At 57.0% G+C, this 25,033-nt stretch overlaps 1 protein-coding gene across 4 annotated transcripts in view; it reads right to left on the minus strand.

The window, feature by feature from the left end:
• The window catches only part of SUSD4 (sushi domain containing 4), a 93,538-nt gene that overhangs the window by 25,199 nt on the left and 43,306 nt on the right, over positions 1 to 25,033 (minus strand). For 2 of the 4 annotated variants that reach the window (XM_047848189.1, XM_047848193.1), the window contains exons 3-5: positions 22,598 to 22,810; positions 10,552 to 10,725; positions 6,663 to 6,851 (exon numbers count right to left, since the gene is read on the minus strand). In XM_047848189.1, the coding sequence (XP_047704145.1) occupies positions 6,663 to 6,851; positions 10,552 to 10,725; positions 22,598 to 22,810 (576 nt within the window). The remainder of the gene's footprint in view (positions 1 to 6,662; positions 6,852 to 10,551; positions 10,726 to 22,597; positions 22,811 to 25,033) is intronic. The other 2 variants (XM_047848192.1, XM_047848190.1) reach the window with 1 other exon arrangement.

Raw genomic sequence — 25,033 nt, forward strand, 5'->3', positions numbered from 1 at the left:
TCAGGTCTTTAATCCACGTTGAGTTTATTTTTGTGTATGATGTAAGAAAGTGGTCCAGTTTCATTCTTTTGCGTGTAGCTGTCAGGTTCTCCCAGCGCCATTTGTTGAAGAGATTTTCTTTTCCCCATCGTGTATTCTTGCCTTCTTTGTCGTAAGGTAATTGACCATATAATTGTGGGTTTATTTCTGGGATCTCTATTCTGTTCTGTCCATCTACATGTCTATTTTTGTGCCAGGACCACACTGCTCTAACTGCTATAGCTTTGTAATACAGTTTGAAATCAGGGAGTGGGATACCTTTGGCTTTACTCTTCTTTTTCAAGACTCTTTTGGCTATCTAGGGTCTTTTGTGGTTCCACACAAATTTTAGGATGATTTGTTCTATTTCTGTGAAGAAACGCCATTGGAATTTTGACAGCTTTGAATCCGTAGATTGCCTTGGCTAGCACGGACACTGTAACAAATCTGTTCTTCTAACCCATGAGTATGGAATGTCTTTCCATTTGTTCGTGTCACCTTCAGTTTCTTTCATCAAAGTCTTACGGTTTTCAGTGTACCAGTCTTTCACCTCCTTGGTTAGATTTATTCCTAGGTATTTTACTCTTCTTTCATTTCTAATTTTACAGAAAGGCAGACCGCCGCATGCAGCGCCTCACTTGAACGTGTTGACTCTTGGAAGCTTGACTGCCCTACATTCTCCCACAAGTGGACTTTGAGAGCTTGTTTGGAGGTCCTAGGAGGTGAACACAGCCACTTGTATGCCTTTGACCGTCCTCCTCTATTGGGGAAGGTCGTCCGCTTCTACTAAGTGTGCAGCTTCGGGAGGGACGCGTGTGGAGAGCTGAGGGAGGAAGGGGACACCTGCCCAGCCAGCCAGACCAGCCAAATCAACCTTGGTGATCAATGGGTGACAAATGTCATAGCCAGATCACCCTCTCATCCTATTTGATTCTTTCTGATGTGATTGTAAATGACACTGTTTTCTTGATTTCTCTTGACGGTTTGCTACTCGTGTATAGAAAAGCGGCAGATATTTGTATATTAATGTTGTGTCCAGCAACTTCTCCTAAGTTCATTTATTCTAACAGTTTTTTGGTGGAGTCTTCAGAGTTTTCTATATATAGTGTCATGTCATCTACACACAGTAGCAGTTTCACTTTTCATGTGCCTTTATTTTTTTTCCTTGCCTAATTGCTCTGACTAGCACTTCCAGTACTGTGTTGAACGCAAGAGGGAGAAGGGGCATCGTTGTCTCGTCCCTGACGTTAGAGGAAAAGTTTTCAGCTTTTCATTGTTGAGTATATTGGCTCTGAGTTTGTCATATTACGACTTTCATTACCTTGAGGTACATTCCTTCTACACACACTTTGCGGAGAGTTTTTATCGTAAAAGGATGTTGACTATTGACAAATGCTTTTCCTGCATCTATTGAAATGACCGCGCGATTTTTACCTTCTGTTTTGTTAATGTGGCGTATCACGATGACTGACTTACGAATGTTGACCACTCTTGCATCCCTGGAATAAATCCCACTTGATCATTGTATGTGATCTTCTAAATATATTGTTGAATTCATTTTGCTAATACCTTGTTGATGATTTTTACATGACTGTTCATCGGGGATACTGGCTTATGATTTTCTTGTGTTGTCATTATCTGGTTTTAGTATCAGGGTAATGCTGGCCTTGTAAAATGACTTTGGAAGCATTTTCTCCTCTTCAGTGTTTTGGAAGAGTTTGAGAAGGATTGCCATTAAATCTTTGAATGTCTGGTAGAATTCACCACTGACACTAACTGGTACTGGACTTTGGTTTCTTGGGAGGTTTTTGATCACTGACTCAATCTTCTTACTAGTGATCAGTCTATTCAGATTTTCTTCATGATTCAGTCTGGGAAGATCATAAGTTTCTAGGAATTTACCCATTTTTTTCTACGTTGTCCGATTTTGTTGTTCCAGTAGCCCCTTTTATCCTCTGTATTTGTGTGCTGTTGGCTGTAATTCTCCTCTTTCATTTCTGATTTTATTTGAGGCCTTTCTCCTTTTTACTGGTGAATCCGGCTACAAGTTTGTCAATTTTGTTTATTTTTTCAAAAAGCTAGCTCTTAGTTTCATTGATCTTTCTATTATCATTTGAGTCTCTATTTCATTTATTTCCTTCCTGATCTTTATTATATCCTTCTTTCTGCTAACTTTGGGTTTTGCTGGTTCTTCTAGTTCCTTTAGGTGTAAATTGTTTATTTGAGATTTTTGTGGTGTCTTTGGGTAGGCTTGTATTGTTATGAACTTTTCCCTTAGAACCATTGTTGCTGTACCCTGTAGATTTCACTATGTCACATTTCTTTTTTTCATTTGTGTCTACGTATTTTTTTTTTACTTCTCCTTTGATTTTTTTCTATGACCCAGCACTTGTTCAGTAACATGTTATTTAATCTCCACGTATTTGTTTTCCCAGTTTTTCTTCTTGTAATTGATTTCTAGCTTTATACCACCGTGGTCAGAAAAGATACTTGATAGGATGTCAGTCTCCTTGTGTTTATTACGACTTGCTTTGTGGCTTAACACGTGATGTGTCCTGGACACAGAGTTCCACGTGTACTTGAGAAGAATGTGTATTCTGCTGGTTTGGGGTGGAGTACCGTGTATACGTCTGTTAAGCCCATCTGGTATAATGTGTCATTTGAGGTTGATGTTTCCTGATTGATTTTCTGTGTGATGATCTGTCCACTGATGTAAGCGGGTGTTAAAGTCCCTTGGTATCACTGTATTGCTATAAATCTCTTCTTGTAGGTCTGCTAATATTTGCTTTAACTACTTAGGGGCTCCTATGTAGGGTACATATGTATTTATAAATGCTGTACCTTCTTGGTGGATTGACACCTGTATCATCATATAGTGTCGTTCATTGTCCTTTATTACAACCTTTGTTTTAAAGCCTCGCGTCTATTTTTCAACGATGGAGCGACATTGTGGTTCAAGACTATGATTTCAGGTGCTTTGTCCCCTGCCCCCAGCACAGCTACAGGGAACGCGTGCTCCAGGGCCTTCCGCTCTCAGTGCGGCAAGTGTCCTGACCTTGGACACATGACCTGGGCCTTCAGCGAAGCTGCTGGAGCTTCTCCTTCCGAAATGTGAGCCCCTCACGAGGCCAGGCATCCATCCTGGGGTCACGGACACCTTGGGGCGGCCATCGGAGCTGGAGAAGCCTGACCTCACCAGGTGCCCTCCAGCCGAGTGAGGCCAAGAGGCACCATGTGGCAGAAGAGCCAGGACCCAGGGGCGGAGGGTCTGGACAGGTCAGGTTGTCCTTCAAGGTGTCAGACCTGGTCTGTGACAGGAGACACTACCCTGGTGGGCTCTCCACCGTGACGGGGAGACGGCAGGTCCTGGGGACAATAGCGAGTGGCCTCCATCTGGCCTCACGTGCCCTGCAGCTAGGATTCCCACAGGACGAATAACGACATAGGAGTCCCTTCCTATGTGTTTTTTCAAAATTTTTTCACTCTTTACAAAATGGCTATAAAAACACCCCGTTGTTTCCCTGTTGGATGTAAAGCAATCAGAATTTAATTGGATAAAGTGCCCTGGTGATTAGGAACATGAGCTCTGAGGTGACAGAGACCCATGTCTGAGTCCCAGCTCGCCCACTTACTGGTGGTGTGAACTGGTGAGTTTCTGGAACTTTACAAGCCTGGGTCTGCCCATCGGTGAAGTGGGTTAAAACAGCACCTGTCTCACTAGGAAGACTGAGTTACTGTGTCCAACACTGTGACACATAGTAAGCTCTCAAAATTAATGCAAATTGCTGTGGTTCAGGGTTTCTGTCATCTGGGATTCGTCTTATCTGCAGACACCAGAGCAGCGAGAACAGTCACAACGTACGAGCAGAAAAGCTCGGTACTCTGTTCGCACCGCCATGTCCGGACCGGCCTACGTATCTAAATTCTGAGCACAGTGATAACGGCGGCCACTTGGAGGACCACTCACCGACTCCGAACTCGTTACCACGTGGAGCCTCGCAGTCTCGGGAGGAACATGACCATCCGCCCCATTTGGCAGGTGCGGAAATGGGGACGGACGAGCCAAGTGACCCACCCTGGGGCAAGGCGATGAAGGGGGAGACCCAGGACGGGAGCCCGTCCGGCGGGTCTGATGGCGGTGCACTCCCTTGCTCAGTGTGCCACCTGCCTCTTGGCCCTCTGTGTGACCCCTTCTCCTGGCCCTTGGCAGGTTTGGAAAAGCTGGGGCTGGGGGAGCTGCAGGACAGGCACACGGACAGCCAATGGGCTGGGGGTCACGGTGAGCCCGGAAAGCGCCACGGCACAGCCGTCCAGACCCGGGCACTCGGGGGCCAGATCGCCCCATATTCAGAAGCCCCTGAGAGCTTCCTGCTTCCCCAGCACTGTGCACAGATTTCCACTGGGCCATCAAGAAAAATCCGATTGTGAGCTCGGAAAGATGGACACCGAGGGGGAAACAGTGGCACGCGCAAGGGGCAGAGCCCTTCAGGACGGTTCACCGACCACGCACGCCCAGTGGCTATGCTGTACAAATAGGGCCCTGCCCCCCGCAAACGTGGCACACGATCCCGGCGGAGCTGAGGAAACAGCGACACCGGGGCGACACCGGGGCCCCGCTGGAAAACCTGTCGCAAAGTCGCACTTGTTACTTTGACCCGTCGTTTAATTCAGCCCCGTTTCTATCAAGTCTTGAGACCAAAAGCCTTCAGGCTGCACCGTGGCTCTGGGTCCAGGACCGTGGCTCTGGGGTCTCCAGCTGGTTAGCAGCGCAACGTCCCGCACCTGGGTGTGGCAGGTGCTGTACGGCACCGCGCGGGGGAATAAAGGTGATCTAAACGCACACGACAAAACTCCAGGAAGGACTCGGCATCTGCGACGCAGGCGGCCCCCTGGGCCACGGCCCTCGCTGGCGGGGGCCGCGGCCCGCCTCCCCGTTCAGACCTCCAAGTTTGCCGTACCTGTTCACACCGTGTTCTCCAGGCTCCACAAAAACAAGCGTTCAAAGTTTCAAAACGGAGCTGATCAGAACGCGACCGACTTGAAGAGGTGTGAAAACCGGCATTTTGAACTGACGGGATCCCGCCAATGACTCCCTCCACCGAGTCTCTGTTTCTGGTTGTCTGCGCAGGGAGACGCTTCCGGACCTCAGAGCCCCCTCTCCTGGACCCAGGCTCACCTCAGCCTGCGGTCCAGATTGGGGGGGGGGGGGGACAAAGGACGCCCCACCCTGAGGTTAGGGTCGCCGGTTTAACGAGTGAGAACACCGCACACTGGGTTATATCAACTTCAAATTTAACAAAGTAATTTTCCACCATGAGTTAAGTCCCATGCCAACGTTCAGGGCACGTTCACAGTAAGAAATAGTTTGCTGTTGGGGCGCCTGGGGGGCTCAGTCGGTTGAGCGTCCGACTTCAGCTCAGTCAGGATCTCACGGTGCGTGGGTTCGAGCCCCGGGTTGGGCTCTGTACTGACAGCTCAGAGCCTGAAGGCTGCTTTGGATTCTTGTCTCCCTCTCTCTCTGCTGCTCCCCTGCTCTGCTCTGTCTCTCTCTCTCTCTCTCAAAAATAAATACACATTAAAAACATTTTTTTAAGAAATCATTTGCTGTTTATCTAAAACTCAGATTTAACTGTGCACCCACATCTCTTCTGACATGTCCCCTGGAGGTTGACCCCGGGGGATTTGGGATGGGTGGGCAGTGGGGGCTGGGCTCTGAGGACACCCCTGCCGCTGGTGGTCCGGCAGCCCCTCTCCCCCCCTCCCTGCCGACGCTCCACCCCCCCCCCCCACTCCAAGTCCAAATCCCTGGGGGAGGCGCTTCCCGGAACCCCCAGCCTCTTCCCCGCGCCGCACGCACACCCTGGAGAGAACGCCATGTTGTCGTGTCTTGCTTCCCACGAGAGGCCACACGAGCTGTGGATGGGCTCCTGGTGGAGCTCTCGTTGTCTTCTCCCCACCGGGCTCAGACGCCCAGAAGAAAACTGCTGTTTGTTTGATCATAATTTTAAGACCCGCATTAAAGCCAGGGCCGAGCCAGCACGCCCGCCTTTCCTGGCGGAAGCCTGTACGGCTCTACCCCCCAGACACGGGCCTGATCCTGTCACTGGGCGCCCCGTCCCCTCACTGATCAGTGCCCCTTCGTGAACCACACTCTAGAATCATCACAGACATTTAGGGAGGCCACGGAGGAAGGAGCTCTTGGTTTCAGGCTTCCAAGTGTGTGTGCTCCCAGCAAAGCATTTACAGCTAAGCCGTAAAGTGCTCGGAAATAGGAAGAAACATCGACACGACGATAAAATGAGGAGTGAGATTAACGATGCCATAATACAATCTGTTTTCATTTAGTGCAGAGAAAATTAATTTTTGAAGACATTTCATTTAACTCCGCAATATTTTGCAGTTTAACCTTTGATGCTTGAAACTTTTCTCTTTTATTCCCTTTAAGCCTAGGACGGGCAGGGGAGGGGAGCCGGTTTTACGATGGTTCTAAGTCCTGCTTCTCGGCCGATAGCCAGGCTCGCTGCCTCAGCTCGGGCCCCATGTGCTCAGGAAACAGAATACTGTGACCATAACGCTCAGCTCTCCTAGCGACACGTCCGCTTCAATAACCCAAGATCCAGCTGCGAAACAGGGAGACACGTTACCTTCCAGAGCGAGGCACCGGGGCGGGCTGGACGACCAGATGAGGTTGTGCAAGCATTCAAGATACTCCGACCCCTCCAGCTTAAAGCCAGGAAAGCAGTGATAGGAGATGACGGTCCCCACGGGGAAGGAGGTCTGGAACTCGGAGATGTTCACGTAGCCGTTAGAGGAGGAGAGAGGTCTCAGGCAGCCTGTGAGGGGACAGAAGGGGACAGTCTGGCTTGATCTCCTCTGTGCACCTTCAGATCCTCCCCCGCCCCGGTGGATTCACTCGCTGGAAGCGTGACCTGGCCTCTGGGGACTGAGCGCCTGGGCCAGACCCCTTCATCTGCTCCACTATCCCATTCGTGACTCGGATGTTAGGTTTTACAGCTGCACACGGCAGGTGGGGGGGGGTAGCTGCGGGGCCCTGGCCGGTGGTCGTAGCCCTGAGTGCACCTGAGAATCACCCGAGGAACTTTTGATAAACACCAACGCCCGGTCCCGTGCCCCGGGTCCACAGGCAGCCTGGACACTCTCCAAGTAAGCTGAATGTGCCGCCGGGCTGAGAACCACCGTGCAGGGACCAACACCCCGACTGTTTCAACGGTGTGGGGGGGGGGTTGGGGGGGGTTGGGGGGGGTCTGGGGCGTTCGAGAAGGCTATCACGCAAACCCCCTGCTGCTGTGCGGATTACAGAGTGGGTGCCCGCCTGACCCGGTGTGATTCCGCCCAAAGACCCAGCTGTGTTTTATGTGCAGTGGGTAAGGGACCCCGTGGCTCTCAGCCTTGAGAATGACCTGGACAGAGGGCGTCGCAGAGCAGACTGCTGGGTCCTCCCCTGAGCCTCTGGTTCGGGTCTGTGTGGAGCCCAAGGACAGACACTAAGGCTCCGGGTGCTGGTGCAGCTGTGGGGCCCTCTCGGAGGCCCAGTTCTGTGTGCTTTCCGAGTGCAAGTGGGGCTGGGTCCAGCACTGACACAGGAGCCCGTGCAGCCCAGGGGACACTTCCAGTGGGATCTGTGCAGCCCAGCGGGGCATTCCCAGCACACAGACCCACCCGGTGTGGCATCCACTGCAACCATGGGGTCTCTTACTGCCTTCAGTGGTTCCACTGGCGGGAATAATGGCCCTGCCGAGCGGTGCTCTTCCTGGGGAGAACTAACTGTGTGTGAAATAAATAACGTATAATGGAAATCCCTCCTTTCCCTTCCAATCACCGGGTGCAAATTACATCACACCCCCCGCAGCAGGTGACCGGGCCCTCCTTCTAGGCGGCTGTGTTACGTATCAGAAGCATCAGAGGGCTTTGTCTTCGGGAAACTGCTTTGGTCAGCAAACCGGCAGGTGATGTCCGTGTACGAGGGTGAGACCAGGGTGCGGCCAGAGAGGCCCCCCAGCAGGCAGAACTTCGGGAGACACTGACTCTGGGCGGACCCCACACGGCCGTGTGCTGGAGCCACAGAGATCTGCGGACCCAAGAGACCACCCCCCGCACCAGTCAACAACGGTCGGGGTGGACCGTATCTGAGACGCAGCCACATCACCTCTCCACGGCCTTCGATGATTTAACGACGGAGCTGGACGTGGACGGTGTTCGTAACAAAAGTGAAATGTGGGGGGCAGGGGGAGGCTGGGGGTCAGGAACGAACAGAATCAGTAACTGAGAAAACAGAACACGGGTATCGGCACGAACACGTGATGCATCAGAACCGAGCAAGTTCAGAGGCGCTGACACAGGGGACCCTCGCCTCCTGCCGGGGAAGAGTGCAGTTCTGAGCCGCCCACACAGGTAAGCTGGCTTCTGCCAAGGAGCAACCAGCTGGCCCACGGCCCACAGCGGGCATCACGCGCTGCTCTCCAATACCCAAAGTTCCCCCGGAAAGGGGGCCTTGGGACAGGGCTCCCTGACCACCCAAAAGCAGACAGAAGGGGTTATGACTCAAGCAGTAAATCAAAGAAAGAGAGAGACGCTGTGTGCCTGGGGACAGCCCGTCCCATCCTAAACACAGCAGTAGAAACCAGACTTTGAGTCAGTAATGTGATTCCCACCTGCACCTCTAGATAATAGAGTGGCTCCTCCTTGGGCTTCAGCCCCCCGGTTCTACAGTGAAAGCCTCAGGGTTATGTCATTCTAAGGGCCAATTATATTCCTCCCAGGGCTCTGAGGAGTCAGGCTGCCTCAGGCAGGGCCCCAGTGGAGGGGAGGGGAGGGGAGGGCAGGGGTCCCATGGGGGGGGCACAGGCAGGGGCTCCAGTGGAGGGGAGGGGAGGGGAGGGGTCCCATGGGGGGGGCACAGGTGGGGGCTCCAGTGGAGGGGAGGGGAGGGGAGGGGTCCCATGGGGGCGGCACAGGCGGAGGCTCCAGTGGAGGGGAGGGGAGGGGTCCCATGGGGGGGGCACAGGCGGGGGCTCCAGTGGAGGGGAGGGGTCCCATTGGGGGGGCAGCACAGGCGGAGGCTCCAGTGGAGGGGAGGGGAGGGCGGGGGTCCCATGGGGGGGCACAGGTGGGGGCTCCAGTGGAGGGGAGGAGAGGGCAGGGGTGCCATGGCGGGGAGCACAGGCGGGGGCTCCAGTGGAGGGGAGGGGAGGGGTCCCATGGGGGGGCGGCACAGGCGGAGGCTCCAGTGGAGGGGAGGGGAGGGGTCCCATGGGGGGGGCACAGGCGGGGGCTCCAGTGGAGAGGAGGGGAGGGCAGGGGTCCCATGGGGGGGGGGGCACAGGCAGGGGCTCCAGTGGAGGGGAGGGGAGGGGTCCCATTGGGGGGGCGGCACAGGTGGGGGCTCCAGTGGAGGGGAGGGGAGGGCGGGGGTCCCATGGGGGGGCACAGGCAGGGGCTCCAGTGGAGGGGAGGGGAGGGCAGGGGTCCCATGGGGGGGGGCACAGGCGGGGGCTCCAGTGGAGGGCCGGTGGGTGCAGACCAGGCCACTGGAGGAATGAGGCCGGCCTGCAGGGCTGACTGATGAAGCACCAGTCTCCAGCCCGGTGGGTCTGCTCCCTCCTGCCGCGCTGAGACCTGAGTGTGGGGCGGTGGACGGAGGGGCTGGGCGAGCATGGGGAGAGCCGCACCTGAGCCCCTGACAAGGACCCTGCCATTGGGCATTTAAAAAAAATAACTGTGACCGAAAGAGCTGGTGAAGGGGCACGTGGTCCTCACGTGGTGTGAAAGGGAACCTTTAGAAAGTGGGGGAGCAGCCGCGGGGTGAGGGGAGTTTCCGCGGAGAGCCCCGCCGTGTGGTGGGGTGCGTGTCCCCTGTCCTCCAGTCCTGCGCCCATGTTCTCCTGAGGGGCCCCGACTCCAGCCCCCACGGAAGGAAACCACTGCTCTGCAACCACGGCTCGCAGAGCGTCAGAGCCTGCCAGCCGGACTCCCACACGCGGGGCCCACGTTGGTCGTCACTGGACCCGGCCCGCCCTCCCCCCAAATGATGAATTATACATGGGTCTCTTGGGCCCTCGGTCCAGGTCCCATGTCAAAAAATAAAATCAGAACTGATGTGAATGGGGGGGACTTATTTTCACAAACAGGGTCGACGTCGGCCCAGGCAGATTTTAAAAGTGCAAGGAATACTCACTGTGCGGTTTGGATAAATCTGAATTTGATTATTTTTCTGATCCTCGTGCATTATAAAAAGGGATCGCATTACGAAGATCCTCTGTAATCTTACAGAGGCCTCTGTGAGATTAGCCATAAGTGTGTTCTCACCACCACTGAAATGAGTGTAAACACTGTTTTCGTTACAATAATTCATCACTGAGCTCACGCCCGGCCGCCAGCCTCCTATCTCCTGAACAATGAGGTATTTCCGCGAATGCTTTTGCAGGGAGGGTGCGGGGACTCCGATCCCAGTGCAGGGGGTGCGGGCCAAGCGCGGTCCCCGCGACCTGTTAGGGACACGGGCTCTGCACCCACCTTGACAGAGGGGCAGATTGTCCCAAGTCCCATCATCGCGACACAGCGAAACCATGTTGTGAAGGTCGGGGTAACGGATCTTGAACCCTTCGTGACAGGTGACGATCAGCTTATCTCCGTGTCTGTAGGTCTTGTTACGGATCTCAGCATCCTCCACCTGAGGGACGCGGCAATCTGCAATTGTGTGAACAGGACACGTTATCGACCTGACTCACACCGCTCGTGGCTCCCAGCTTCACTCCTCTTCCCAGACCCGGCCTCAGGCTCCACTTGGGGCTCAGGTGTGCCCGCGGGCAGCACAGCCTGCTTCTCAGAGACACAGGAGGGGCACGGGAGGGACACGGGGAGGGACATAGGAAGGGGGATCCGGCCACGAAAGCAACTTCATCTCCTGCCTGTGACACTCGGTATCACACAGTGAGCTCTCGGTGATTGTGGCCAAGAGTTGGGGGTTCACGCCGCCACCCACGTGGTGGTCCCCCCACGGCCCGCAGCCTCAGCCTGTGGGGCACAGAAGATACGCCTGGTGGAAAAGAGGGGCCGAGGCAGGACTGCACCTGCTAGGACTTCCCACCGACCTCCCCCCATGTGAGGCCACCAGCACTGCCTCCCAAGGGGGCAGCTGGAGCGGTGCGGAGGTCGGGAGGGGACGGGCCGCCCGAACGAGGGCCCGAGGAACAAGGAGTGCACACAGCAGATGATCAAGAGATAAAATAAAGCGAGTGACATCTAACCCTGGGCCTCCAGCGCCGTCTCCTCCCAGCTCAGCGCACAGCCGCCAGCCGGGCCGTGCCTCCGACTCACATGCGCCCGAGTGAGGGGTTTATCCCACTGTCAAGAGTCAGGAGGCCCTGCCTTACGGGGGGTTGCGCTCCAAGCTTCGGAATTTGTTATGACGGTTCTTATTAGACCCCCACACGGCTGGAACAGCGTCAACAGAAACCCGGACCTTCCAGGCCCGCGAAGCTCCGAACTGTCAGCTCTGAGGCCCGAGGCGGCGGAAGGCGGCCCAGAGCTTTGGTGTGGGGCTGGGTGCACAGGGAGCACCAGGAATCTGACCGCAGAAGGTCAGCGCTGGAGAGCCTTGGCCGAGAAGGGCCAGAGGCTCCGAGGGCCGGGGGCTCCCAGAGATGGGGGTTCGAGGGCCCAGGGTTCCGAGGGACGGCCGCCAAAGTCAAGGCTCACCAGCTGGCTCTGCCCTCCTCTCGAGAGCAGGGACTGCGCCACCGGCTTCCTCCCACGTCCACTCTTCTCTTCCAGACTCCCCACACGTCCGGCAGAGAAGAAACGCCCTGGGAAACAGGACCCTGAAGCCCCCGGGGTCCCGCCCACCAGGCCTTCCCTGGGCCTGGGGATCTCAGCAGAGGCCATCTGGCTGGAAACGCTGTCCTGCCTGCAATCTGACCTCTTGGCTTTGAGCTTTGGATGGTGGCAAGGGGTTTCAGCTGCTCACGTTTAACCAACAGTCTCCCACCAGAACAGCCGAGTCCCCCGGAATCAGTGCCGGAAGAACCCTGAACGGCGTCACGCAGTCAGACCGCTGCTGCCTTCTTAATGGAAAACATGCATCAGTCTTCAGTATCACGATGCAGGAATAATTCACAGCAGATACAAACACATTCATCGAGGCACCCGCCTATAAAACCTCGCCGTAAATCGACCCTGCGACAGGAATCTACGTGACGGAACAGCCATTTCCACGACTGACTTGGAATTTGTGCTCAGCAGGCAGCCAGCTGCAGGGAGTAAAGTCCACGGGCACCGAGGGCACGCGGACACTGGCCGACCAGGGACAGGAGCCTCACGGTTTCTTGGCGAGGTGGTCAGTAACACAGAGGGCTCTGAACTCCCGCCTACAGGCCCGTGTCCACAGGCAGGGGCCGGGGCACAGACAGGGCATGTGACACACAGGTCACAGGGAACCACAGCCTCCCAGCCTCTGCTCAGAGAGGGGTCACCATGGGGCATGGTGGAGGACCGACTGCTGGGGGACAGGGGCGCCCACCGACCGGAGGGCTGGAGGCTGCAGTCTGAGCTCCCGTAAGCAGGGCTGTGCTGGGACAAAGGACAGAAGTGAAACAGACAAGCTGTAATAAACCCTAAACCACACCTCGAAAGGAGCGAATGGCACACAGAGCCATCCTGAATTTTTACCCACAGCGTCTGGCGCCCAGCATCCCCGCTGAAGAAGTGTGTGTGCCCCAACCAGCCAACTGTACCCATAAATGGCTACGGACAGTATTTCTGTGGAAACAGATAAGCCAGGATCTTTAGTGTCTGAAAATAACGTAATCTTCATCAGTGCTGGTTTCAAATGGAAAAAGCACAGGTTTTCTATAGCACAAATGCATCCAGCAGGCAGCAAGGATTTTTAAAGGCCGCTATAAAAACACCACTGCCAAGGACTGCGAACACAGGTCCATCAGTATTGATTCTGTCGTGCAGAATGGGGTCAACGATCAAACCCTCTGTAGACAGCGCTCAAATGGACACTTCGGGGACGTAACCGAGAGATTATCAAAGGCTTCCCTCCCAGAAATCAACTTCACCCGCCTGCCGTCACCGAGAGTGAGTCCTGCTTTGGGGCAAAGGATTTAATACTGTAAGCAGACGAAGGAGGGGATATTAAGGCGGTGTTTCACATTTATACCGAAGAACAGGTTAACTGGTCCTAAAGAAGTTAGCACACGGGGGTCCTAAAGCACAGAGCAGAAAAGGAAAAAAGAACGGAGCAGAAAAGGAAAAAAGTCTTAAGAATGCGCACCACACGCTAGACTTACTCCCTTTTTCAGTGTTAGTTCCGTGTGAAAACTGATTTGATTCCCTAAAACGCCAACTTCAGACACCAATGCTCGCCAAAAAGTGCTTCCGGGAACTGAGTTGGTAGCACGCCCTCGAGATCCCCAGTTCACGGCTGCGCAGCACAGCCTCTGGGAGTCCTGCTGTGCAGGGCTCTGGGTTTGTTTACACCGGCATCTGTACCATTTATTTACTCGCCCATCTGTCCCATTCGCTGGCTCGCTCACGCACTCAGCAGCGGGCTGCTGAGTCCCGCTCCGGGTGCCGGGCACAGAGAGACCGTCGGGAACAGCACCTCGTGGCAGCTGTGTGCAGAGCGACTGCTAACAAATGAGCAGATGTGTGAGCTAGAGCGCGATGGGCATGATGGTGGCTCTGACGAGCAGGTGCCAAGGTCACACAGACACTGACCAAGGGCCCCCCGGGTTTGGGAAGACAGGACGGGCGCCCTGAGATGACATCTGTTAAGTACAGCCCAGCGGCAAGAAGGACTCAGTTGTGCGGATCTGGGAGACGGAGGTTTTGGGCACAGGAACAGCCGGGTGTCGGTGTGTCTGAAACACAGGCAGGCCAGACCACATGGCACCTTGCAGATCAGGGCAGGGATCTGGGGTTGGCTTCGTGCGACGTGCGGCACGGCTGTGGCCCGCACACCGAGGGATTACCCGACCCAAAGACAGGCTTGGTCTTTGCCCTCGGGTCCTGGGTCATGACCTCCCTAGTGCCCTCCCTGAGCCGAGCGTGTCCACCGGGAGCCTCTAGGCCACAGCAGACGCTCTGTGCTGACGGTGTGACTGAGGCTGGGGAGCCTGGGTCCCTGTGGATCCACTCGGCCTCTGGGGAGCTGGAGGCCGAGCCCCGTGAGTGGTCAACCAAGCCTGCGTGGCCGAGCCCCAGGGACAACACTGGGCACCAAGGCTCAGGTGAGCTTCCCTGGTGTTAGCATTCACGCATGTTGTCACACGACACTGTGGGGAGAAACGGGCACCGTCCACACCACACCACCGCCACGGGACAGCCAGGGAACAGCCGCCAGAGGTGAGGTCAAGAGCATTCGCAGCAGCACGGCGGCGCTCCCCTTGGCGTCCACGTCGGCAAGCAGATGGTCCTCTGCCGGCCACACGCTGCGCCACCTGCCCGTGTCGCTCACGTCACGTGGTCTCCCCACGTGGGCATTTCATCGTCACTGTCCTCACAGAAGAAGGTGAAGGCAGGACAGTAAGACGTTTAGAGACAGAGACCACGTTCACATACGGTTATTATGGTGTGGTGTTATAATTATTCTATTTTTTTAAACGTTTATTTATTTTTGGGACAGAGAGAGACAGAGCATGAACGGGGGAGGGGCAGAGAGAGAGGGAGACACAGAATCGGAATCAGGCTCCAGGCTCTGAGCCGTCAGCACAGAGCCCGACGTGGGGCTCAAACTCACGGACCGCGAGATCGTGACCTGAGCTGAAGTCGGATGCTCAACCGACTGAGCCACCCAGGCACCCCGCAAAATTATTCCATTTTATAATTAATTATTATGTTTATCTCCACCTGTGTTTAATTTATAAGTTACACTTTACCATAGGTGTGTATGTGTAGGAAGAAACACAGTGACACAGCGTTTGGTACCATCCACAGTTTCAGGTGTCCACTGGGGTCTTGGAATACGTCCTCCACGGATAAGGGCGGACAACCTACTTGTAACAGACCCAGTGAGAAAAACCCCGAAGGCCCATCAACATCAGAATGTTCAAATTCTGGTCTATTTGTAACAGAACACCCTGCAAATGGACCAACCACAGCTGCACGGAAAATAGCGTAATTTCACAACCAAGTAGAAAAGTCTAACGTAAAATACCTAATGTGTAATTCCACGTACATGAACTCAAAAATAAGGCAAAAGTAAATCAAAGTGGTGCCGTGTCTGGGAATGCGCACGCCTGGGCTGAGTGATAACCAGGACACGAGCTCCTGACCCAGGAGAGGGGCAGCCTAGGGGGCCCGGGGGGCTGTCCACTGTGTGCTGATTCTGTGGGCTGTGGGGTTTCGTGTGCTTTCCTGTAAAGGTTATGTTCTATGAGTTTACACAAACAACTACGCAATCCAGAGAGAACAAGAAGTTCGCTGGGAATGAGTCCCCCCAGCTGAACCGGGGCCTCCGGCCGGGCAAGCAGGGAGTGCTGGCAGAACTTGGGGACAACTGACTCGGGTGGCATCTGGATTTCCAAACCCATGAACCCTCACCATCTCCTGAAGGCAGAGGTTGCCCCGCCCAGAACACAGACCTACTTTTCTCTTGATCAACAGTCTCAACCGTTTCATGGGTGAAGGAACTTGACGTCTCTTCCCACCTTCTGGAATGTCGCCTTCACTCTCAGCGACGACGAGGTGACAGGAAACACCTGTTTCCCAGAGCCGAGCTCGCAGGGACGTGAAAGCAGATGGTCCCCATACCCTCCACCCACCGGCTGCGCCTGGAGTGTCTCCTGAGAACCTGCTGAGTCCAGACGCCTGGGGCACCGCGCGGGGCAGAGGCGCTCCCCGCACGCCCCCAGGGCAGTGCCGTGAACCCCGGCGAAGGCGGCATCAGCACAGCCTCCCCGCGTGGGCTCCGCGCCGGAGGCCCAGGCGGGTCCCCAGCACACGTGGGCTCGGGTGGGACTATGGACGTGGCCCAGCCCTGGAACCAGGAGAATCAGTCCCCCTGCGGTGGGTGTGGAAGGGTGCGGGTGGGAAGCACTCCATTCTTCACAAGCAGCCAACCTAATCCGGGTAGTTTCACCTTCGAGCCCGTGAAAACCTGCTTTCTGGGGAATCCACGCCATCTGCCTGGTGCTGGGGGCTCCTGACAATCCTGTGCCCTTTGCACTCGGTCTGACCAGGGTACTCTGTGTGAGCAGAGGGACACTGACACTCCCACAAGCCCACCTCCACGGCCCTTGCTCAGACCGGGCAGGACCCCGGCGCCCCCGGGACACGGGGACAGGACCCCGGCGCCCCCGGGACACAGGGACAGGACCCCGGCGCCCCCGGGACACGGGGACGCTTCGGGCAGCTGGTAAGGGCTGTGCTGCTGAGCGAACCTGTCTGTGGTGTCCAGCCGTCACCCTGTAGGGATGATAACAGTCATTTAGGTCACTCATCCCCTCTGTGTCTCCCCACCGTGACCTTATTTGCTCTGGATTTGTTTTTGCTCTCATGTCATGACCACGTTAAGTTGAAATCTTTTTTTTTTTTTTTAATTTTTTTTTTCAACGTTTATTTATTTTTGGGACAGAGAGAGACAGAGCATGAACGGGGGAGGGGCAGAGAGAGAGGGAGACACAGAATCGGAAGCAGGCTCCAGGCTCTGAGCCATCAGCCCAGAGCCCGACGCGGGGCTCGAACTCACGGACCGCGAGATCGTGACCTGGCTGAAGTCGGATGCTTAACCGACTGCACCACCCAGGCGCCCCAAGTTGAAATCTTTTTAAGAAAGTAAACCAAACTCACACTGAAGCCACAAGAGATGGGGGAGGGGAGGGGAGGGGGTGGGGACAGCACAAATGAGAAGGGACAGTTCTCCTGGGGACGGGGGTCCCGGGGGCGGAGACGGGCACCACTCTGCTTTCCCGCCTGAGGAGAAGGCAGTGAGGACGCAGCAACCTGGGGACAAGCAGGTGTCCGTCCCTGTGGACACGGCTGCTGTCGGATGCCCACACCCAAAGCAACGAGACATTTCCGGTGATGGAAGATACACACGTGGAGAAAAGGACTGTAAATAAACATTCTTGGAGCGTCTCTGTCTTGGTGAAGCCCCTGGAGCTGGGGGACATTCACCCTGACCCAGGGGTGACCGCAGAAGGTGACCCAGAAGGAGCGGGACACACTGCTGTTGAACAACAGCTGTGCCCCTGCGTTCAAGGGCACGGGGCTTACCCGCCACCCTAACTGGCCACGAGTGAGGCCGCATCTGCTCACTAAAAATTCCTAACGTGATGATACCATGTAAACGCACTCTGCACTTGCCCCTGGGAGGCTCGGGGAACCTCGTACCAAACTGTTCATCTTTTACAGAAGCCCCGGTCAGGTCTCCAGGAGTCAGAGCCCCTTAGCAAGAACTTACACATAATGCTTGCTGCAGGGATGGCCTGTCCCCCATTCGGTCTGTGGGGAGGGGACACGTGGAGACCCATGCTCCAGGCCACGTCGGCCACAACCAGAAGATGAGGACAGTGGAGGTGGAAAATGCTGGCGGCAAGTGGGATCCGGCCCCGTGAGCTCCCATCTTCGCCGCCCAGAACAACTGACAGCCTCCTGGAGGACGTTCCAGATCCCGCTCTTTCTCAGGCTCCCCGGGGGCTCTGCAGGAAGAGCACTGAACGAGGAGTCCGGACGCTGGTCCCAGCCCCAGTGTGTCTGCCACGTGACCCGTACTCCCGGGCTGTAGTGTCTCTGTCCACAAATGCCAGCACGGGCGCTCTCTGACCGTACGAGTTCATCTCCCAGGATCTGCCTCACACCAGAGAACGCCGTGTCCTCCCCCCGGGAAAACACTCTGGCACGTCCCGGCGTGTGTGGGCCTCAAGCTGTTTTCAGGAGTTTAAAAAAATATGCAGAGAGCTGCTCTCACTCCTAACCTTCCAAGCCCGGAGGCCTGAAGATGTATTCTTAGCAAGTTCTTGAGACGAGGAGCCCACGGCACACACTTTGGGAACCAGGGGCCTGAACGAACAGACACGACGCCTCCCCCAAGGGGTGTGGGTCTGGGGTCAGGAGGACACATGTCACCCGCTCCCCCCTCCCCTGGAGGTCATCATCTCGGGGGCAACGCCTGGACCTGAATCCCACTCTTGGACTCGCTTCCTGGGAGGCCCCCCTCACCTGCACTTTCTCGTCTGGAAAGTAAGGTCGTAACACCTGCTTCGTGGGGCTGGGTGGGAACCTCGGGAGGCAGTGCACGGTCCCTGGTACACACACAACGACCCTCCTTAAAACACAGCGCTCTTGGTGGGGAAGGGACGCCCAGGTAACGAGCAGGCGCCCAGGTAACACGAAGATGCCCAGGTGAGGGGCAGACGCCCAGATGTACAGGTAACACGCAGACGCCCAGGTGTGCACTGGGGGTGGCCGGGTGTGTGCACCTGAGTGACGGGAGTGGGGCAGGTTCTGGCTGCTGATAAAAAGCGCACCAAGCCAATAGGAAAAACGGGAGGGTTTACACGTGCTTTCCAGGGGGTGAATGAGTCAGAATGGTTCAGCCAAACGCACCTAGAGCTGAAATGTCAGGAAAAGCCACAGAAAGACCCAGAAACCCGAAGTTGCTCAGCGTGAGTACTCTCAGCAAACGCCCACCTGAGGGATGCAAACCTTACCCAGATGGCCTAAGGCTGCGGGGGCCCCGCAGACGAGCAGACAAAGCGCATCGGGAGCCCGGCCAGCGTGCAGAGCGTGGGCCCCGGCCTCCCACCTACAAGGGCCACGAAGCTCCCCTCCCCCCTCCCCCCTGGCCATTCCAGGAGTCGTACTCATGGCCAGAAAGGCCCTGGGGGTCTCCGGACAGGGGCGGCACTTTCGGGGCACGTGCACGTGCAGCTCAAACAACCCTTGGTCCCCCACGCACCCCCCGCTCCTCCTGGGGCAGAAGGAACCACCCAGCCGGCCACAGGCAGGGTCCCCCCCACGGTCCGGGTCACAGTGCCTCTGCTGGCTGCACCCTTGTCAGGAAGGCGCCCCAGAGGTGCAGTCTGGGAACCTGCTCGGGACGAGCCCCGTGTGAACCTGTCTGAGACCTGTGACGCCCCATTTGCCGGACGCCCATCTGGTTTGCTCACTGTGCGTCTGCCTGAGACCGACGTCGGCGTGACCGTGACCATCCACGGAGCCGCTACGGGGACAAGAGAACCGTGTCCGGCCGCACGCAGATCACAGCTCCTTTAGCATCTAAACCCCGCTGCGTAAACACGCACGGGTCCGTCTGCCTCCAAAGCCTCCAGCAGAGAAGCCGCAGGCGGAAAAGAGAAGGTTGTGGTTTTGCACGAGGACCAGCTTGTCTGAACACAGAGCTGCGTCCACCCGAAGCTACAAGCTGCCGTCTGACTCTCGTGAGCGTCCCGAACGCCCTCCGGATGAGGGTCCTAAGGGAGGGGGGGCCTGGGCAGAACGTGTAGATCGCGGCCTGGTAACCTGGGCTCCCCCAGCCGGGACCTGTGGGCCATCGTCCATCTGAAAACGCACAGCCAGTGTAACAATGCCAGGGCGCGGAGAGGACTCTGCCCGGCCGTCGTTTCCACGAATGCCGGTGGCACGTCCGTCTGGGCAAGACGCAGGCGGATCACCCCCGCCCCCCCCAGCCCCCATGTGCTATTTTCTCATAACCTAAGTAGATTCGAATGACTCTTATTGTAGTCTCATTTGCGTACTGACCTTCTAAACACACCCCTTCCTTACGTGTGCAAACCATCGTCTGAGTCACAACACTGACCCTGCCCCTGTCAGGGGAGGGACGGCCTCTCCGCGTCCTGGTTTGACACGAGTCCAGTAAGTGTTCGTCAGGTGGCTTCAGGCAAAGTCAGCCTTCACCCCCAGCGAGAACTGGGCGAGGGGTGTTTACCCGCGGGCAAGTGTCCCCCAGCAGACCTGAGCAGAGGCCCATCGGTGGCTCTCACCCTGTCCCCTGGGCTCTGGACTTGCCACATCACCGCCCCGGACCCGTGGGGTGTGTTTTCAGTCCCCTCCACCACACCGCCGCCTCCCCTGCTCCCCGAACAGCGACCGTCCTCAGCTCTGCTTCGGGCCGTGGGGGCTCCGGTCTCCCGGAACCAGCCTGGAGAGGACGTCTCTGCATCTGCAGGGTGGAAGGTCTCACTGCCGTAAAACTCCACCGCCTACGTGATCAGGCCCATGAGTCCAAACCTGAAACTCGGTCGTTTTCTTGGAGGGAACGATTAAGACTGGAATCGGGGCTGAGGTGGAGCGTGGTGAAGAGTCAGCGGGCACCCGGGCGAGCCAGAGAGGTGCCACCTCGCTTCTGTAGGGTGCTCGTAGCAGGATAACAACACATTTTCCTGCATCTAAACCTACTTTTCAAAAACCCGCATCTCAGGCAGGACTGGCCGCCAGCGTGACAGCCCGGGAGGGGTCCAGGTGACAGCGACAAGACCAGGGGCTGGACCAGGTCTGTCCCTAAATCACCATTTAACTGTGGGAAGGCTCTCGGTTTCCCTTTGGGTCCGACAAAAACCAGATCAGAAGGGGGGTTTGGGCCCCACGTTCCTCTGAGTCCCTCCGCCCTGAGCACCAACACCGCCACCTGTAGTGACCACGCGTCCTTGGGAGTGGCCTCCGTGACACGACCTCGCAGGGGAAAACCCGCGGCTCCAAGCCTGCTGCCTGCACGTCTGCTATGTGACCGGGACAAAGCCAGCGAACCTCTCTGAGCCTCACCTTCCTAACCGGGGAGGCTGCCCCCTCGAAAGTGCTTCTCAGCGTTGAGGGCTTATCTGAATGCGGTGACTGACCCCTGTTACTACTACCGCCCAAAATTCAGCACCTTGACGCCCGGACGGAGGGAACCAGGGAATTCAGCAGCCCGGCATCCGCACGGCACAGTCCTGGCCGGGGCGGGAGGCCACGCACACCTCAGCGGAGAACGGTTCCGCGTTCTCGCCTCTGTGGGACACCCACGGTGCCCCCGCCCCCGCGGTCCACGAACAGCGACGCACATCTCCACCGTCGCAGCAGCACAGGCCGCCCCTTCCCGCACGTCTTCCAAAGCCCACCAAGGTTACCGTTATTATTGAGAAACGGCTGCTACTTAGAAAGGTGGTTTCTGTTCTTCCGAACTCTCTGAACCGATCCTGAGAGCACAACACGATGTCTGGACCCTCTGTGGAAAGGGTGGTCTTATTTTCGGCTGTGGAAGGAAGGGCTGGCGGTCCCCGGGGCACCCCAGGAGCACGGCCCTCCCCGTACACCTGGGGCTGTCCACAGCAGACGCTCTTTCCCCTTCTGGAATTACTACAGACTACGTGCTTATGGAGGCCTGGAAAGGGGCCATCTTTTTTTTCCCCCCAGGACGGAAATACGGAAAGGTCTCCCCACCTCCGGGCAATAACCACGAAGCCCACGTGTCCTCTTTGCCCTCAGATGTTCCTGAGCTTGTCCAGATTTTAAACACTGAGACCGCAGGGCACAGATCTTGGCAGGAAAGTCAGGATTTGCAAACCAAACACACTTTTAATCAGTAGAACCTCACGGAAACCATAGCCTGCACGGGCTGCATGGGAGCAGAAAATCTGAATGTACAGGGTGCCTGGGTGGCTCAAGGAGGCGTCCGACTCCTCGTTTCGGCTCAGCTCATGATCTCAGGGTTCAGAGCCTACTTGGGATTCTCTCTTTCGGGGGGTCTGCTTCTCTTCTGTTCCGTTTATTCGTCAGCTTTGCTCTTTAGAATCCACACGGAGGTGAAATCACGCGGTGTTCGTCTTTCTCTGACTTATTTCACCCTAATTCTTTGCGCTAATTTTTTCTCTTTAAAAAAACAAAAACAAAAACAAAAAACCTTGAAATTCAAAGCCAGGGCAGGGCGAACTCTGGGGGCAGGCCGCAGTCCCCAGGAGGGCTGAGCCAGTGCCCCGTCAAGGCCTCCCCAAGTCGGCTACGGAGAGACGTTCACAAGAAGGATCTCGGCTCCTTCAGAGTAACAGCCCGCATGCCGCGGTGACAGCTCCGTGATAAACCAAATCAACGACGGACACTGAACCGAGAGACCCAGGCTGTGCCGGCCTCAGACACACAAACCGCATCACGCCTCCCCAACCAGCTGCACCCAGGGCTCCCTTCCGGACCCCACGCACCTACAAGCAAGGCCGTCTCGACCAGCAGGCGTGGGCTGGCGCGAACGGTAAGGTAAGTGACTGCCGCGTCTCAAGCAGGATACTTGCCGGAAACAAACGCCCGCCAGGTCGGCTGGCCCTGCGGTGCTCCCTCCTTACGCGGCTCATGTCCAAAACGTGCGTCTCCGTATGGACCGAGGCTGCGCACAGTGAGCGGCTCTAACATTCTCCCAGCCGCTCGCTCACACGGACGAAAACGGTGACGAGTGGGGTTGGAACTGGGGCGGAGGAGGAACACGGTCCCTCCTGCCACGGGGGCGAATTCATCCCGGGCCCCAGCCCTGGCCACACCGCCTTCCCATCCGCATGCAGGCTGGGCCGGATGGCGCGGCCCGGGGTATCTGCCTGCCCGGACGGGGCGGGCAGGGCGCGCACTTTACCTTCTCGCGCACAGACAGGCTTATCGCTGGGGATCCAGCCGAGGGTGCCGTTAGGGTGTCGCACACACAGTCTCTTTGTGGAGCCCTTCAGCTTGAACCCGTCTTCACAGTGAAACTGGGTGACAGAGCTCTCAGGGAACACCCCTCCGCTGGGCGTCCTGAAGCCGTTCTCGGGGACGCCTGGGTCCGTGCACGCCTGAAGGCCATCGAACCCTACATTGACAGAGAGAAGAAAAGGTGCCTCTGAATGCATCCCCCGGACGCCGAGGGCCTGCCCACGTCAGGGACAGACACTGTCATTCCACACGCCGTGGCCACGCGGCCACACAGCACGAGAGACGAGAATAGAAGCCCTCTCTGTGACTCGGGCGGTGCTGGCGGGAGTCCTCCTGACCGACCCCACCCTTTGTGGAGGCTGGAGGAGCTGAAGCCACAGAACAAAGACGGGAAGGAGGTGGTGGAACCTGAGCCAGGCCCTGCAAAACATACTGACAATACTCCAGGGACAGAACAACGCTGTCGGGGAGGCCAGGATGGCGTCCTGGCAGGGTTGGCCTGAGCACTGAACGCCCCTTCCCCTCTCCTCCCCGCCCCTTGCCCTTTGCTGCTTCCCTTGTGCCAGGCCTCCTGGAGGCTCCCCGAGGTCCTGGTGGCTTCCTAACCCATGAGACCAGCCCTGCAGGGAACAGTGTGGGGAACAGCACGGTCCGTGCTGAGCTGTGAGCCCTTCATCTTTGCGGCCCACAGTCCATCCCGGTCCTGCACAGAAAGAGCTCCCCAGACGTTTGAGGAATGAATGAACCATGTTGAGGAAGGGAAGCTTACTGAGGTGACCCTGGAGGGCCGGGTCAAGCGAGGAGGCAGTGGGCGGGTGTCCGGGGGTCTGCAGACATTATAGCTGGAGGGAGAGCCTGTGCAGGTGTCAGAGCAGAGGGGAAACCTGGCAGGTGCCCGCGGGAAGGGCAGCACAGTGTCCTTAAGTGATGGGGTCGTGTCTTCACTTGGAAGGAAAGACACAGTCGGGCGCCTCAAAGTATTGCTCAGGTCGACTGCCTGCAGTCCAACAGCCCCAGGCGGCCAGGGACGGGTGGCAAGGAGCAGGCGACGGCCCGGTGAGCAGCTGCCCGCCAGCCAGGGGGGTGGGCCTCTGGGTCACTGTGGGGTGGGGGTGTCCTGTCCAGGGGGACCTTCGGCGCAAGAAGCATAGAGCAGGAGGCAGAGCGGGGGCCGAGGGTGGGGCGGGAGGCGGAGCCACAGTGGGAGGTGGAGTTGGGGGAGGAGTCAGGAGCGGAGCAGGAGGCGGAATGGAAAGGCAGGCAGGCGGGAGAGGCAGAGTCGTGGGGCGGGGTGGGAGGTGGAGCTGGGAGGGGCGGGAGGAGGAGGAGCCAGAGCAGGGGGCCGAGCTGGAAGGAAGAGCTGGAGTGGGAGGCGGAGCCAGGGGCGGGCCAAGGGGGAGGAGCCAGAGCCGAGGTGCAGGGGGTGGGGCGGAGGGAAGGGAAGGCGGAGCCGGAGTGGGAGGCGGAGCCAGAGCTGGGTGGGGGGCGGGAGGAGGAGCTGGAGCAGGGGGCGTGGCGGGAGGTGGAGCCAGAAGGGGCGGGGCAGGAGGTGGGGCCAGGAGCGGGGCAGGAGGCAGAGAGGACAGCTGAGGGAGCCCAGGGCTTGGTTGCGGGGGAGGGCGGGGCGGGGGGCAGCGGGGTGTCACGGCAGGAACGGAATCCTGTGCTGTTAGCTGCAGCTGGCACACGACGTCACATTAGTGTTGGGTGCACAACACGGTGAGCCCGCAGTGTGCATGTGACGCTGTGGTCACATGAGCGGAGCTGCCGTCGTCACCGCACATCTTCACCACACATCACTGTGACAGCACAGCTGACCGTATTCACAGTGCTGTGACTGTTCTCCCCGGACCCGCTCTCCCCGCGCTGCTCCCTGCACCCCTCTCCTCCGGCAACCACATGTGTGCTCTGGACCGTTTGTGTTTTAGATTCCACAAAATCCTAGAGTATTTGTTGCTCTTTGTGATTTATTTCACTGAGCATAACACCCTCAAGGTCCATTTATGTTGTCACAAATGGCAAGATTTCATTCTTTTTGTGGCTGCGTAATATTCCGTTCTATGTATACCACTTCTTTGTCCATTCATCGGTCAGTGGACACTGGGGCTGTTCGTAGCTTGACGATCGTAAATAACCCTGCAATAAACACAAGGGTGCCAGCGTCCTTCTGAATTAGTGTTTTCATCTTCTATGGGTAAATCCTTGGTGGTAGAGTTACCGGATTACATGGCATTTCTATTTTTAATTTCTTGAGGCACCTCCATCCACACTGCTCTCAAGAGTGGCTGCACCAGTTTGCATTCCCACCACCAGTGCAGAGGGGTCCCCTTTCTCCACATCCTCGCCCACACCTGTTGTTTCTTGTGTTGATTTGAGCCAT

The sequence above is a fragment of the Prionailurus viverrinus genome, unplaced genomic scaffold, assembly GCF_022837055.1.
Source record: "Prionailurus viverrinus isolate Anna unplaced genomic scaffold, UM_Priviv_1.0 scaffold_53, whole genome shotgun sequence".
Taxonomy (NCBI): Eukaryota; Metazoa; Chordata; class Mammalia; order Carnivora; family Felidae; genus Prionailurus; species Prionailurus viverrinus.